Here is a 16,841-nt window from a genome sequence, read left to right as displayed (position 1 = left end):
ATTTTCTTGTTCCCAGGCTTTGTGAATTCGACAAGACAGAAACGTGTCTATTTGAATCGATTCAAAGAATGCAAGAAACTCTTACATCAACGGAAGGTCGCTTTTGCACTGATGTTCCTTGGCAAATTAAGAATAGAAGCTAAGGACATTTACATGCCCACAGCAAGCGATGTCCTTCATAAAGTCAATGAACTAAGTTAGTTATTTTGTGGTACTCATGTTGTAGCCAAATAGACAAACTCTCTAAACATCCACTTGACTCTTCGAGGAACTGAGTACCTTTTTTGTTTCATTTTGTGCTGGTTCCACCTAGTGGCTGGATTTCGTTTTGTGGAATAACACTTCTTCGGGACTGTTGAGTGGATGAATCTGCACGTTCTTTGTGCTTATGCCTCCTATTGGCTGCAGTTTGTTTTGTGGAGTATTTCTTGCAAGAAATTGGAGTGATTAGGTCATTGTTGCAATCATGTAGCAGCCGAATGGACCAACTCACTGAACATCCACTTGACTCTTCGAGGAACTGAGTGCCTTTTTTGTTTCGTTTTGTGCTGGTTCCACCTAGTGGCTTAAGTTTGTTTTGTGGAATAGCACACCTTCGGGACAGTTTTGTGGATGAATCTACATGCTCTTTGTGTTTATTCCACCTATTGGCTGGAGTTTGTTTTATAGATCAGCTGTTGTTGTGTAACTCTCTCATAATTTTTAAAGAAACAGGACTTAAGCAATTCGATGGCAAAGTTGTTGCGGGGGCTCTCATAGGCGTACATGGACTGTTTGAGTTTAGAGGGATGGACGCCAGTTGGCGCTGTCATGCGCGGGGTTAATGCACATGTTTGAATTTTCTCTATTTGTTTGGTTCTGAGGGGTGTTCGTGGTTTGATTGTTGCACTAATGTTGGAATGTGGTCTCTATAATTTTGTTTTTGACACATAATCTATTTGTTCTCATATGTCAAAATGTCAAATGTTAATATTAGCACATTCTCTCCATGTGGAATGTGAATGGGTTGGGGCATCCTATAAAAAGAAGGAAGGTTATTTCTCTTCTTAAGCATAAGAAATATGATATAGTGTTTCTTCAGTAAATGCATCTTTCCCCACAGGAAGCTGAAAAATTTGTGAATATTTATGAATATTTTTTCTTTAGTGCTGGCTCAAGTAAGAGCAGGGGAGTCATTACAATAATAAGTAAGCATCTATAATTTATATGTCTCAAACAGATTAAAGATAAATTAGGAAGAGTCATTATTGTTTTAGCAAAAATTCAGGGACAAAGGTTGATTTTGGCTACTATTTACGCACCTAACGCTGATGATCAGGGCTTTTTTATAGATCTTGAAAGGATGTTGCAAGCTGCTAGCACCCCTCATGATATAATATTGGGAGGATACTTTAATCTTTTGATGGACTCAGTCCTTTATCGTAGTGAAGCAAAAGTGTGCAAGTCCCCTAAAGCAACATTGAGGTTTCACAGGATGTGTAAAAATCTTGGTCTTATAGATATTTGGAGACTTTTGAACCCATCTGGTAGGGACTATAATTTTTTTTTCAGTCCATAAGATTTACAATAGAATAGATATTTTTTTATTTATATCTAAGTCTCTCATTTCATCTGTTGTTGACTGCTCAATTGGAAACATTTTAGTATCAGATCACGCCCTGGTGAATTTAGAGGTGCTGCCACATATGGAGAAAAGGAAATCATATAGTTGGTGCTTTAATGTATCCATTTTGCAAGGCTGAAATCAGTGTTTATATGGAGACCATCTGGTCCTCAGTGTCCTCTGTGGGCATAGCTTGGGAGGCACTTAAGGTGGTTCTTAGTTTTGGTGATTATGGCAAGAATAGGGGCACTTATTTGGCCTACGTAGAGGGTTGCCAGGGAGGAGCAGCGTAGAGGGACAAATATATGGAGTTCCTACATATGTGGAACCCTTTTACTTTTTTTTGTTGGTTAACGTGTTTATGCCATTGGTTTTTGTTCTAACTTTCATCAGTCATTTTTGCCATCTGTTTTGGTGGGTTTTTTAAGTTCATTATAGACTGTCAAGGAACGTTTGATTTATAGGACTCACCGGCTGTAGGCTGAGGAGGTCCATAGTTATGCACTCCTGTGTATTCCATCAAGGTTGGCAATACTGCAAGTAGTTTTGTTTTAAGAACTATGATTTTTTGTAGAAGTCTATTGCAGTGTGTGCAGCAAGTGGAGTTTGATCTGAAAGGAGACATTTTCTTTCTCGTCTGTCTGTGTGAATGAAGCTGTGTTGTCCCTTATCAGGAATGTAAACTGCCAGTTGTAGGAAGGCTGGTAGACCACTTTCACAGAAAAACTAATTTTTTTAAGTAAAATATCAGTCCCAAAAGTCTCTAGTTGTAGAGTGGGTGCCAAATTATGTTGTTCTGAGCATTTTGCTGAACTTCTGATATGAAAATTAAAGATTAAAATGCAAAAGCAAGGGAGCAAAGCATGGAGCAGTAAGCTAATGTGTCCGACGGTAGCAAAGCAGAAGCATGAAAATAACGTTTCAAGCAAATCTAACAGGGAACTATTAATGCTCCATTAAAGATTCTTTGACACAAATGTCTTTCTATGTCCTTCTATTTGATTTTGTCATCGGTCCAGTGCAATGGAGAGCTAGATTTGCATATCTGATCTTAGATTTATGGGAAAAAAAATATGATCTGTTTTTGGCCCTACAGTAATTTTAGTTTTACGTCTAATATGCAACAGACTAGATTGGTTTGCCCTACGTATTTAGAAAGCCGAAAATCATCCTTGGGTCCATAATGTTGGTGGTTGAGATGCTGTGATGTTGATGATTGACTGTGTATTGGCTAATTTTGAAGTCTGATCAGTGTGTTAGTAAGGTATATAAGGTTGTCCACTAGATGTCAGGTTTGAGCTAATCAGAAACCAGTTGGACCAAGGGGAAGACACCTTCCAGGAAATGGAAAAAAGGAAAGAAAAAAACAGTAACTGGCCAACCACCATTTTGAATTGAAAATGCAGCTGCAGGAAGATGCAGTAGAGCCTGATAAAAGCAATGCGAGACAAATGTAACCACTTGATACATTGATGTGCCACATTTAAAATGGTTTGTGAGCCAGCGGGACTCTAGAGGACACACACACACAAACTTGTTTTTATATCATTGTGGGGACTCTCTACAGACTTCCATGCATTTTATGGATTTTATACAGATCTAACAATAATTTGTATCCCCTAACCCTACCTCTAATCCTAACCCTCACAGAAACCTTTTTACATTTTCAAAAAAGCATAGCTTTGTATGTTTGATTAGCCATTTCCCTCATGGGGACCGCTGGCTGGGCCCCACAAGGACATTTGGTCAATTACTCTGACCCCAAAAACTCTAGTTGACCCGGCACTCCCTCAGAGCCACCACAAATACACTGCTATAACAAACTTTTTTAACAATGGACTTCCCCATTTGCAAGTTGGGACAGGAGCTGGCAGATTCCCCGTGATGACTTCCTGTCTGGATGAGGGAACAGTGTAAACTCGTATTGGGCAAACAGCCATTAAGTTTATGACACTTATCGTGACAGAAAATCTTGGTTCCTCTAATGTCACATTTTGTTCCTGTTAATGATAATCTTTATAATCTGTTCATTTTGAAGGTTATTATCATTTCTGTATTTGAGTAGTACATAACTACTATTTTCATGAAAAATTGAAGAATGGCAGCACTTTGTTGATTTTGTGAGAAAGATGTAATATAAATGCTGTATAAATGATGTAATTTCTCACTGATAGGGTTATTAGCACACAAATTGAACAGCGATTACATAAAATATGCTATAGAATGTGAACATTGTTACACAGAAAATTTATTTTCCCAGTTAAAAAAACAAACTTAATTGTTCTAGAGTCTCGATATTTTAGGTGTGTTTAACAGAGTCTTATACACCAAATATACTGTATATATAAAAAAATAAATGTAATATATTTAAAAAATAAAGTAACTGTCTGAATAATGTGTTATGTTAAAAATAAGAAAATTAATATTTAAAAAATAATATTAAAATAACCCATTTTAAAACAATGTGTGTAAAATGTTTATTATATAAAATACTATTATTATATTTGTGTTTATCAAGTATTTATTTTTAAATGTATTTATATAAGTATATATGTATATATTTTGGTTATGAAGTCTCAATATTTAAGGTGTTTAAGCAGGTTTAATAAATAAAAAATATCCATGTTAAATAAATAAATAAAATACTTTAAAAAAATATATTAAGCTTTTTGAATAATTTATTGTTATTAAAAAAAAGAAAAATAAATATTTGTAAAATTATGTTAACAATAAAACTCATTCTAAAATAATACACATAAAATGTACATTATAGAAATTACTATTAATACAATTGTTTTACATTTCAGTGTCGAAGCAGGCCTCATAAATAAAAATATATGTATTATTTATACATGATAAATAGTAAATAAATTAATAAACATGTTTAAGTAATAATAATATTAATACTTTATTAAGAATGTATTTTTATTTATAAATAATTTAACTTCATATAATTTAATATAACTATAATTGTATTATTACATTTTATTTTATTTATTTCAATTCACTTTAATTTGAGACCCCTTTTTTATTATTTTATTATCATCATTTAGATGGCTTCTGTGTTTCCTGCATTTTCTATCTCAGTTCTCTTGCCATCACCCCGCACTGACCCTTAGCTCGTGTGCCCGCCTGAACTCTGCCATGTGGGTGAAGAACTGCACACACTGTCTGTTTCGGCGCATCTCAAACGTTAAGACAACATCAGACTGATGTGGGCTCAGTGTTGCGGAGGAGAACACGCTGAGGGGGCACTGAGCTGGCAAATCAATCTGCGAGATGCACTGCCATGGAACTCTGCCCTAACTTTCATACCCAAGATCTCACAGAATACCCAATGTGAGAAGTGCTACTCCTCAACATCTCAATTATTAATCAATTCCCTTCACGCCATGGCGACGTGGGTAGGTGTAGAGGAGAATTATGTGATGTGTACAGGATGTCCTGCTTTATGCCGCATGAACGTGTTAAAAGTGCAGTGTAATTAAAACAGCTAATTATTGTGAACTCCTCTAAAAAGGATGAAATCCTTTGTCTCGATGAAAGAATGTCTTCCACGTTGAATGCACCAAAATCACTTCTAATAACCCATCATTAAAGGATAAAACTGTATTAATGCATTTAAATTGTGTTAGCTGAGGAATTTGTTTTAAGAGACAAAACATGTCTTTTGATGCAACTTGATTTCTGAGTTTGAACATTTCAAACTGATGGAAAACAGTGTTGATGTGGCAATGATGTGTTGATGCATTGCCAAGAACCATTTAAAATATTTCCCTGTGAGTCTCTCACATACACCAAGGGATTATTATTTTAGAAATGGAAAGTGATGACATGCTGTTGCAGGTAACAAACTTTACATCTCTACAGTCTCAACCTCTCATTTAACCTCTCATCATGCTCCTGTTTAGTTTGTGTGAAGTGTTTATTAACATGGAAGATCTGCCCTTTTTGTATTTCATGTCAGTGTGGTCAGAGATTATTTAGCAGAGATGGGCCACTTCTATTAAAATCAATGGGAGAAATTGGAATGCTCAACCAAGGAGCTCTGAGCGCCCAACGGTCAACAGATGTAGAAAAGAAGTCCCGCCTTACAGTTAAAAGAGCCAATCACCTTTTAGATACAGACATCACCTGTAAATCAACTTTAGAACGCACATGCACATTAGCTATACGAGCCGAGAAAATGGCTTTTTTTAGCGTAATCTGAGGTAAAGAATCACAATATATGATTCCACTATTGTCAGATTTGATAGCTGATTTGAAATATGTTCTTTGATCGTAATCTTGACCAACCGTTTTTTTTCTCCATTCAAGTAAATAGGAGCTGCACTAGCATGACTGGAAATAGCCTCCAGAGAGCGTTCCAAAGATGGCCGACAGTGGACTGACTTGCTAGAAAGACTTTGGTGTGGTTTAAAAAACAGCTGAGCGTTGTTAACCTTTCTGCCCACATGACTTGTTTACAAATATGATGTTTTTTTAAATGAATTAGAAATATTTCAACTGTGGTTGTTTAAGCCAGTGTCAGAAATGAAGGGGGGCTGAGAGCAAAAATTATACCAAAAGACAAAAAAATGTGGGGGCAATAAATTGTATTTATTGTAAAAGATCTGATCTTAGTTCTTAGTATTCTACAAGCCTAATATTTATACACATTATCACATAAAATATGATTTGATGTTGATTTACTTGTATGGATATGAGGAAATATATTCTCAATGTAATTATTTAGATTAAAAACTTATGTTAATAAATTGATTAAAGTAATTTAATAAAATGATTGCACAGTATATTTATTATATGTTTATAAAAATGCCCTTAAAATAAAACAAAGAAAGCCCCTGAAAAATCAGTTCCATGAGTAACTGCCCAAGTATTGCCCCTTTAGGGAAAAGATCATTTCTGAGACTGGTTTAAGCAAAAAACAGAGAGAAGATTCAGACCATGAATTTAGGGTGAAAAACAAACTAAACTCACTTTAACACACAATAACTGAATAATGCAGAGATGTCATTCATATTCTTAATCTTGTTCATCATGTCTTGTGTCTAAATGAAAGCTGCTGACCCAGCATCCTTCTCTCGTGCGTCAGCACTTGTTACGTAAAAAGCTTGACACAAACTCCAGTCTTCCTTATGAAAACTAAGGTGTCTGCTGTCTGTTAGAAACAAACAGACTGAACAAGGGCCTTTGTCCGAACAACAAAAGACAATTTAAAAAATAAAAATAGATCACAAAAGTGAGTACACCCCTCGCATTTTTGTAAATATTTGTTTATATCTTTTCATGTGGCAACACTGAAAAAATGACACTTTGCTACAATGTCAAGTGGTGAGTGTACAGCTTATATAACAGTGTAAATTTGCTGTTCCCTCAAAATAACTCAACACACAGCCATTAACGTCTAAACCGCTGGCAACAAAATTGAGTACACCCCTAAGTGAAAATGTCCAAATTGGGCCCAAAGTGTCAATATTTTGTGTGGCCACCATTATTTTCCAGCACTGCTTTAACCCTCTTGGGCATGGAGTTCACCAGAGCTTCACTGGTTGCCACTGGAGTCCTCATCCACTCCTCCATGATGATATCACGGAGTTGGTGGATGTTAGAGACCTTGTGCTACTCCACCTTCCATTTGAAGATGCCCCACAGATGCTCAATAGGGTTTAGGTCTCGTGCACTCAACTTCTGAGTGGAACCTGTCCTGTTAAACCGCTGTATGGTCTTGGCCACCATGCTGCAGCTCAGTGTCAGGATCTTGGCAATCTTCTTATAGCCTAGGCCATCTTTATGTAGAGCAACAATTCTTCTTTTCAGATCCTCAGAGAGTTCTTTGCCATGAGGTGCCATGTTGAACTTCCAGTGACCAGTATGAGGGAGTGTGAGAGTGATGACACCAAATTTAACACACCTGCTCCCCATTCACACCTGAGACCTTGTAACACTAACGAGTCACATGACACCTGGGAGGGTGACATGGGAGGGAAAATGGCTAATTGGGCCCAATTTGGACATTTTCACTTAGGGTGTACTCACTTTTGTTGCCAGCGGTTTAGACATTAATGGCTGTGTGTTGAGTTATTTTGAGGGGACATAAAGAAATTGTATTTTTTCTTACATTTTCTTGCTGGAATTGCTTCCAAGTATTTACTATCTATATTAGCCATTGATTGAAACCGAGATGATTAAAGCTCTGTCACATACAGTATCTGTTGAAGCCTCACCTCTTCGTCCTCCTCCATGTAGGGGTTGTAGCGTTGCTCCATCATTTCTTTCTGCCATCTCTCCTGCTCCAGTGTCTGCTGGATCAGCTGGGCCACCTCACTCTGCTCCCCTGGCTTCTCCCGGCCAATCACAAACCTGCACCACACAAACACCAGCCAGTTAGGTGACTACTTTATTGTACAACCAAACAAGGAGGGTAGGTGTTTATTTGTCACTCTGTCATTGTTTATATTACTGGTTTTAACAGGATAGTTTCCAAAAAATGAAAATTCTTCAATCATTCGCTCACCCTTATTACTTCTCAAACTCATATGACTTCTCTTTCTTCTGCAGAACATGAATTAAGATATTTTAAAGATGATATGATGTCTGTTTGTCTATACAATGCAAGTGAATGGTGGACAAAACTTTGAAGTTCCAAAAAGCACATAAAGGCAGCTTAAATTTACTCCAGTGGTTTTATCCAAGTCTTCTGAAGAGATCCGATCAGTTTTGGGTGAAAGCAGACCAAAATATAACTCCTTTTTCACTGTAAATCTTAAATCCCTTCACGCTCCTCATTATTTCAAGCTTGATTACACCTCCTAGCACCATCCAGAGCTGCACATGTGTCAAGAACTAAGACGTGTAATCAATTTTGAAATCATGATCATGCCTAGAGACTGCAATGGCAAGATGTACAGTGAAAAAAAAGAGTTATATTTTACTCTGTTCTCACACAAAATTGATTGGATCACTTTAGAAGATGTGGATTAAATCACTGGATTAGTTTGGAAAAATTTGGAAAATTTGCTCACCATTCACTTGCATATGGACACACAGACATCATTTTTCTATTAAAATATTTTTGTTCTGCAGAAGACAGAAAGTCATATAAGTTTGAGAAGACATTATGGTGAGTAAATGATGGCAGAATTGTTATTTTTGAGTAACAAGTGACAAGTAGTATGTATATATATATATATATTCAAGCTGTGCTTAAAATTATGTATCTTTCTGACATATGCAAGTACCACTAACTCTGAAGTATTTCCTGCTCGCACAAACCCAAACCCAGATTGTGACATGTATCTCAAGTTAAGCTGAGGCTTAAGCGTCATTATTGTCTTACTTGACAGTTCCGCTGGTATTCCTCAGGACTGATGCAGCAAAATTCTGGGTCACGCCCACCAGGCTGGTTCCATCCACCTCTACGATGAGGTCATTCACCTGGATCCTGATGAAGGGAAAAATGACAAAGAGAAGTGTAGCACAACTGAGGTCCATTAAGACTGCTATTGCATCTGTGAAATGGATGCTACACCCTGGGCCAAGTTACTGATAAATCGTATCACTCTAGGTGTAAAGAAAAGCACTGCCAAAGGAATCGTTTATCTAGATAGAAATGGACCTGAAAACCGACCAATAGCTGCAGTGAATCAGTGTCAAACTTCTTCTAAACCTCTTCTTGTGTTCCAGGCCTTTAAGAGATTGATCGGCTCTTTTCAGGACCTTTCAGTCATAAAACATTTCAAAATATCCAGGCCCATCCAAAACACAGTCCCCGTCAGCCTGTTCGTGACACCTACAACAATAAATAGATTCTTTAGCCATTTTTAATCCCAAGATTGATCTTTCAATCTTTCAAGCCTCTACTACAAGCAGAGGAAATCTCTCGCATTTGCAAACAAATTTTGCGCTACGCCACTAAAGTCAATATATTTGGCAACTGGCTGGTAAATGTTTACATTTCACTCACCAGTAATTATGTATTTTAGTCATGAAGTGTTCAACAGCAAGATCCTTTCACTGCATGTTGAGAGTAAAGGTTGTTCCGTGTAATGTGTGTCCAAAGACGAGATCCACGCAACTCATTTTTTATGTAATTCTGTCTCTTTTAAAACCATTTCTGTTCATTACAGTCAGTTGTTGAACAAAAACAACAACAACAAAAAATATTTAATTGCAATCATGCTTTGCACAGATGAGGTAAAGCCAGTCCAGTCCTTTCTAGTTAACATGCACTCATTTAAAGGCGCTTACAGGAATGAATGTTTTTGTTAAAGAGTACCGGTTTTAGCACCTGTTCAACAAATCAATGTAAATACTTGTAAATAGTACAAATGATGCAATTTAACAATAAATATGCAACAAAAATAATATATGAAATATAATATCTTATTTATTGATTAAATACATTTATTTGTTCATTTTTAAAAAGCCAAAATGTGACCAAAATGATGAAAAAGTAATAAAATATAATTAGTGAAATTAATATATTCCAAATGTACCTAATTTATAGGTCCCCTATATAATTAACAGCATTAGCTGGGAGATAATTTATTTTATATGTAAGCAAAAGGGACATTATAACTGAAATAAACATATGAATTGATATTGAATCGAAGAGCTTGTGAATCAGAATCAAATTGAATCTGGAAATCTGTATCAATACATTTACATTTACATTTATGCATTTACCAGACGCTTTTATTCAAAGCAACTTACAGTGCAATTATTACAGGGACAATCCCCCTGGAACAACCTGGAGTTAAGTGCCTTGCTCAAGGACACAATGGTGGTGGCCATGGGGTTAGAACCAGTGACAATCTGATTAACAGCCCTGTGCTTTAGCCACTACGCCACCACCACTCCACCACACCAATACCCAGCCCTACCAATTAGTGCAGCCAAATGTTTGATGGACAGCAAGAGTACCAATCAGGCACCAGAGAGTGGGAATGAGGGCATTTCCGAGGCTACATTCTGCCATTCTGCTACATTCTACAGACACACATGGTGACAGCTCATTTCAACTTGGGCTTATTAGGTTTTTATATTAGCTGTGACTTCCAGGTGGACTTTTTCTAAATGTCAGGCCATTGGACAAACAAGAAACGAAAATGAGATTTAAGTCACTTCAATGCACTTCGAACATACTGACTCAAGACCACAGAGAAATTACAAACTTAATCATGAGTTTTGTGAACATTCCTAAAGCTGGCACCACTCTAGCAGACTCCAAAGAGCTTGATTTTGGCCAAGGGTGTCACAAACGTGTTGCTAAATTTTTGCAGAGATCTGCTCTGTTTAGTCAGAGGTATGACACGCATGCCGAAAAAAAATGGTGAAGTGGTGACAAAGATACCAAGTCAACACAACTCTCTATCTGTCAAATGGAGCACACAGAAATAACAACACAAGAACCACTGTGATTTGTTCCGTATTAAAGTATTCATTATGTTAAGGTTACGCAAAATGTTTCCGCATGGTACAGAATGTGCACTCGAGTCAGAGGTTGCACTGCAAATAAACATTATACGACACACCGATGGGTATGAGTTGTGAAATTTCCGTTGTGGTTATTTTTACATGTCATTTGTGGCTTTTGCATTATTTCTGCATTGAAAAGTACCTATTCTCACATTCAGGGAGCTTGGTCTCTCTTGCGCCCGAACACAAACACACACACATGCACGCACACATGCACACAGAAAGAGTGAACTTTATTTCTGACATAAAGTTGCTGATGCTGATGCCATCCTACCTGTGGCTGTTCCGCCGCTATCCACAAGAGAGAAGCGATCGTTCTAAAACTATCTCAAGTATTATTAAATAACTCCCATTTTATCTAATATATTCACCAAAATACAACAAGCTGAATTACAGGTTTCTTCTCCGGAGATCCACCTGGTATGTGATGGTTTATATAGGGATATTATTTGTCTCACCAAAAGCAAACTGCTCCATATTTAGTTTGCAATCGGACAGAGACAAAGTGCATGATTGTGTATTTATCTCCTCAAGGCTTGCAGAAGAAAGCACATGTCCATATGCAGCTTTCAGTTACGTTCAATAAAAACAGACTGTCGTGTCTCTGGTGTCATTTTAGTGTGGGAAAAAAATGCAGGAAAAATGCTTGGTGACAGAATCACTCTGGATTACGGTCAGCGTTTGTGATGGTAAATGGTCTGCACTTATATAGCGCCTTTTTAATCTTAGCAGTTACCAAAGTGCTTTACACTGTGTCCCATTCACCAATGACAGCACAGCTGCCATGCAAGGCACTAGCCTGCCATTGGGGGCAACTTGGGTTTCAGTGTCTTGCCCAAGGACACATCAGCATGTGAAGTCATGTGGGCCGGTAATCAAACCACCAACCCCTGGATAAGTGGACAAACCGCTCTACCACCTGTGCCACAGCTGACACAGCCGTTAACCATTAACTCAGAAGGGAGACCCGACGGTCAAGTGATAAAGACCTCCCGCTTGCAATGGCTAATTCACACTTCGTCTCCCTCTGCCTGGCAAGCAATTATGTAAATTAAGCTCACACCTGAAAATTAAGCTCACATCTTTTACATCGTCAGCAAAATCATCACAATTACGTGTATATCATCGGTATTAGATGTATCGCCTAGCCCTACTCTCAACTCTATTATCTCTGCTTGTCTATTGCCAAACAAAAATGAAAGCACTGATTATATTACATGAGTAAGGGGTGTTCTTTAGAAATGCCTAAAATCCGCTTAGGTGTTGTTCACTTTGAAAGCGTTTTCGTGTTTATTTAAACATGCTAATCCTTTGACTGTTGGCCGTGTCTCGCTGTTTTTTCAGTGTCTCGTGTAGAACTTTCACTGTTTTATAGACGCCTTGTCAAGTTAAAGGTGCTATAATCGATTTTAGAATCTCAGTTGCCTCCATGTCTGATAACATCAATCCGAGCATCTTATCACGTGGATTGTTGAGTGCGTTACCGCAGAGATGTAGCACGTGTAGAGGCTCAGCTATTCTCCATGTCATCCATGCACAATTCACCATGCACCCCACAAAGAGCGAGAACCGCACATTATAGCGACCATGAGGAGGTTACCCCATGTGACTCTACCCTCCCTAGCAACCGGGCCAATTTGGTTGCTTAGGAGACCTGGCTGGATTAACTCAGCACACCCTGGATTCGAACTCGTGACTCCAGGGGTGGTAGTCAGTGTCAATAACAACACAGTATCTTTAAAAAAAACTTCCACTTTCAAAAATGCATCTCAAGACACCTGCATTCTGTTCTATACATTCTGTTCTGTCAATCATTTTTAGCACAACAACACGTTTGGGTCTTTAAGGCCCCTCAACCGTCATGAAAACACTGTAACACACAGATTCATGTGGCTTATTGCTTTTATAAAACTATGATAAAAGAGACCAGTGCTCATTATTCTGATAATTAAAGGAATTAACAATTCTTTTGCAAAATAAACTAGTTCAATAGCTTAACGGTTGTTGGTTGCCAAGCAATGCAGCAACTAAATGGTGTTCATTTAGTCATTTAACAACAGCTTCAAACATGGCTTGATATCTAATCACATTCACACATTTTTAAGTGTGATATACAGTAAGTGTCTACTGTATATTGATAAAAGCATAAATGTTCTCAGGCTACAAGATCAGCTCTCAAGACACAGCATCACATTTCCTGTGCATGTCTGGTTATTCCACCATGATTTCACAATTTAATCCCCTTTGCAGACTGATCTGCTGAAAACGCAGAAAGAGACAGAAGGAAAGGGAATCCGACCTCATCACCACTTTATCACAGCATTTTTCAGTCAGTCCCACTTTTCACTCTCATAGCCACACAAATCCATATAAATCCCATTCAAATCTTTTAATTCTCTAACTGACCTTCCATCTCGATGGGCAGCTCCTCCCTCTGTGACCGTCTTGACGAAGATACCGAGTTTTTCCAGGCCCATGTCTGCACCTGCACCCATTCCGATGATGCTGATTCCCAATCCATCTTTATCTGAGTGAAAGGAATCACAAAGTAGCATTTACAATTCTTAGGACAGATCTGGATAAATCATCCTATGTGCCAAGTTACTTTCAAAAAGTGACGTTCACAACTATGTATAGTCAACATTTACTTCTGTAAAATGACATGTTTCAGAATAAAGCAGGACTTTCATGCACAATAAGACCTGAAATTTGTACTTTTGAATTTGAAAGTAAAGGGCAAAATTTGATTCCATGTTGACTTTATAATGATTGTATTGAATAGAATTTAGAATGCAGTCCTGCAATTTATTTTCCCTGCCTGACATTTTATCAATAACATAGAACCTAATCTTTAAATAGTAAATAGGCACTAAATCGAGCTTTAAGGTTTTAAGCCAGTAATAACTAAATAATGAGTTAATGAGCTGAATTACTTTGTCACCAATCCAGTGACTCTAAATCATTTGAGCAGATTTTAATAGATTATAATTATTTATCAATTACAGTCACATAATTCAGTGCCACCAGAATTTCACTGCACTTTTTCTTGATTATTCCGCCCAAAAATTACAGAATTTGCTGCAGCTATTCTCAAAAATGTCGATGCCATTTGTGCCATTTTTTTATGTTTTGCGGTGACAACTCAAAATAATCATAGTATACTTGTGTAATTTGTGTCAATGACAGTATAAGTGCAATTTCTTGATAATATTTTAGTGCATAATAACTGAATATGCAGTTAGTAGGCAAAAAATATAAAAACACAAAACACATTCAAGAGGCGAAATCCGTGAAATGGCTAATGCGAGTGCAAGCTTTTTCAGCTTTTTTTGCCTCAGACAATGCATGTAAACTTTAGTGAGGTTAAAAGAGTAGACCTACAATAAAACTGTAAACTAAAAACAAATATTTAGGCCTGCCGTGATTATTATTACATTGCAATCTTTTGATCTAACCAATCTATCTTGATTATGTGTGATAACCTGAAGAGCATGTGAAGATTTTGATGTGCATGTGTTGTCTGCAGTCCAGTAAAAGTTTAGACAAGGATTTTGATTGTAAATGCAAAGTGCTCCTTTACACTTTAATTTAACAATCATGCTAAGGCAAATGTTCTTGGTCATTTCTGTTCATACACGCTATGTTAATGACAAGCAGTGACACAGAAGAAGAGACAACTGATTACTCCAACTACTGTGGAGACGATAGAATGGCTACCACAAATAATGCGGAGAGTGGTTGAATTTGCATGAATTAATTGTGATTGCAAAATCGTGGAGGGACTGATTATTCGGTTTCTAATGATCTCTTGGAACAGTCTTATTTTTAATCATTTTGAGAATGCAAGCTGACAGCCAGATTGTTTGTAATTAAAATTTTACAACTGCAATATCAAAACTACACAGTTGACCAATCACAATAGTGCCACACATGATTTAAAATGTTTGCACAAGCTTTTCTCAGCATGTTTCAATCCTCAAACTTTTCCACTTCTACTCACTGATATTTCATGTATAGCAACCGGCAGACTGCTTTAGCAAGAAGGGTCCGACCCCTAAGACTTTCTTATCAGAAAAAGCTGATTACTTTGCAGACTAAAACAAGCTGCTTGAATCTGTTTGTTTCGAAACAGGCCGTTAAGAACCCTTGAAGGCCCCAGCATTCTCATGGAGAAGCTCTTTTTCATTCTTTACTTAGAGCCAAAAAGAAGTTCGAAACAGCTGAGCAACGGTTTATTGTTTGTGAACATTCAGATACTGGCCATGGCGCTGTGGGAGGCACTGAAGAGTATTTTAATATGAGGACGCACAAGACTTAAGAGTTAAAACAGCTTCTTTTAATGATCTGGTGTGAATTATAGTCTTAGAATGAGGCATGAAGTCATTGACAACATGATAGAATGGCTACCACAAACATCAACTAATATGACATTAAAATGTGTTGTCAATGACTTCATGCCTCATTCTATGACTATAATTCATACCAGATCAGTAAAAGAAGCTGTTTTAACTACACAATGCTGGTTTAAAGTAATATATATGCAAACGATAATGTGTAATTTGTCATGTTTACATTCTGCATTCATGGCACTAATGCACGAACACGCTATATGCGGCCATAATATGCACTGGTTACCCTATGTTAATGTATTTTATGATTACACTGATACTACTGCAAAGATGGGTGTATGAAAGAGTGTTGGCTGGCAGAATAAAAAAAGAAATAAATGATAGGCATATCTAACTATTGGCAGATGTGTAAATGGCTTTCGGCTGTTGACGGCACATGAGTGAAGCAGCATATCAAACGGACTGAACAGGCACTTAAGAGTATTTAAGTAGCTTCAATTTCTTTTGTAGACTAATCAAGCAAACAAACAAAGACATTGTTCTTGGAAAATGTCTCAACAAGAATCGTCACACAGATTTTGTTAAGTTTGATCCAGTTTGCTAATAGCTCTGCAGGCTAGTGTGTTAATGTTGACTAATCTTAACTGACTGAACGGCAATTAGCTGTCGGCTTCAAAGTAGGTGGAGCTACAGGTCACACCTACCGATGATGTGGACCAATGGCAGTAAGAGGTTTTCATGGAAGGTTGCGCTGGCTGGCCACAGAAACAAACTCAAAAACACCTACGTTTTAGACATTCTGTTCTAAATGACGCCACACCCGTTCGTTCTTCGATTTCGTATGAAGTATGCCAGGGCCTTAAGACAACATACCACACATGCTTAAAAACACACACAGTCTAGTAAAGTACCTTTCTCCAGCTCAACGGGGAATAGATCCAGTCTCTCCACTCTCTTCTCCAGTTCATACTCGGCTGAGGCTGCCATTGGGTCAACCTCATCATTGCGCCTGTCATAGTCCTCATTTGAGTACGTGGTGAAAACCTGGGAAGACAAAGGTCAAAAACTTGAGATAATGTATAGGAAGGTGAAAGTGCATATAGAATTAAACAGGGTTCAATGGTCAATAAAGCAAATTGGCAAACAATTTTGCAAAATTGGCAACTACCCCCCACACACACACACTTTTTTACCTGTTTGCTTTCCACGGTGAACCCTATTGACAGTCTGTGATGATGCAATTCCACCTTATCTAGCAGCATAAATCATGTAATCTTTTTTAATTATTTAGTGTACATTTATAACATTAATCTTTAATGGCATTAAATAAAAGTAAAAACTAATATTTGCTGTGGTCTCCCATTCACTATTGCAGAAGTTTACCCTGCTATAGTTCACTTCCAGAAATG

At 37.4% G+C, this 16,841-nt stretch overlaps 1 protein-coding gene across 2 annotated transcripts in view; it reads right to left on the bottom strand.

Moving 5' to 3' along the window:
* Positions 1-16,841, bottom strand: part of LOC127648259 (neurabin-2-like) — a 66,914-nt gene that overhangs the window by 13,145 nt on the left and 36,928 nt on the right. For both annotated transcript variants that reach the window (XM_052132845.1, XM_052132846.1), the window contains exons 3-6: positions 16,344-16,476; positions 13,490-13,610; positions 8,943-9,047; positions 7,831-7,966 (exon numbers count right to left, since the gene is read on the bottom strand). In XM_052132845.1, coding sequence (XP_051988805.1) covers positions 7,831-7,966; positions 8,943-9,047; positions 13,490-13,610; positions 16,344-16,476 — 495 coding nt within the window. The remainder of the gene's footprint in view (positions 1-7,830; positions 7,967-8,942; positions 9,048-13,489; positions 13,611-16,343; positions 16,477-16,841) is intronic.

The sequence above is a fragment of the Xyrauchen texanus genome, chromosome 8 (assembly GCF_025860055.1).
Source record: "Xyrauchen texanus isolate HMW12.3.18 chromosome 8, RBS_HiC_50CHRs, whole genome shotgun sequence".
Classification (NCBI taxonomy): Eukaryota; Metazoa; Chordata; class Actinopteri; order Cypriniformes; family Catostomidae; genus Xyrauchen; species Xyrauchen texanus.
This window is presented reverse-complemented; position numbering and strand designations above follow the sequence as displayed.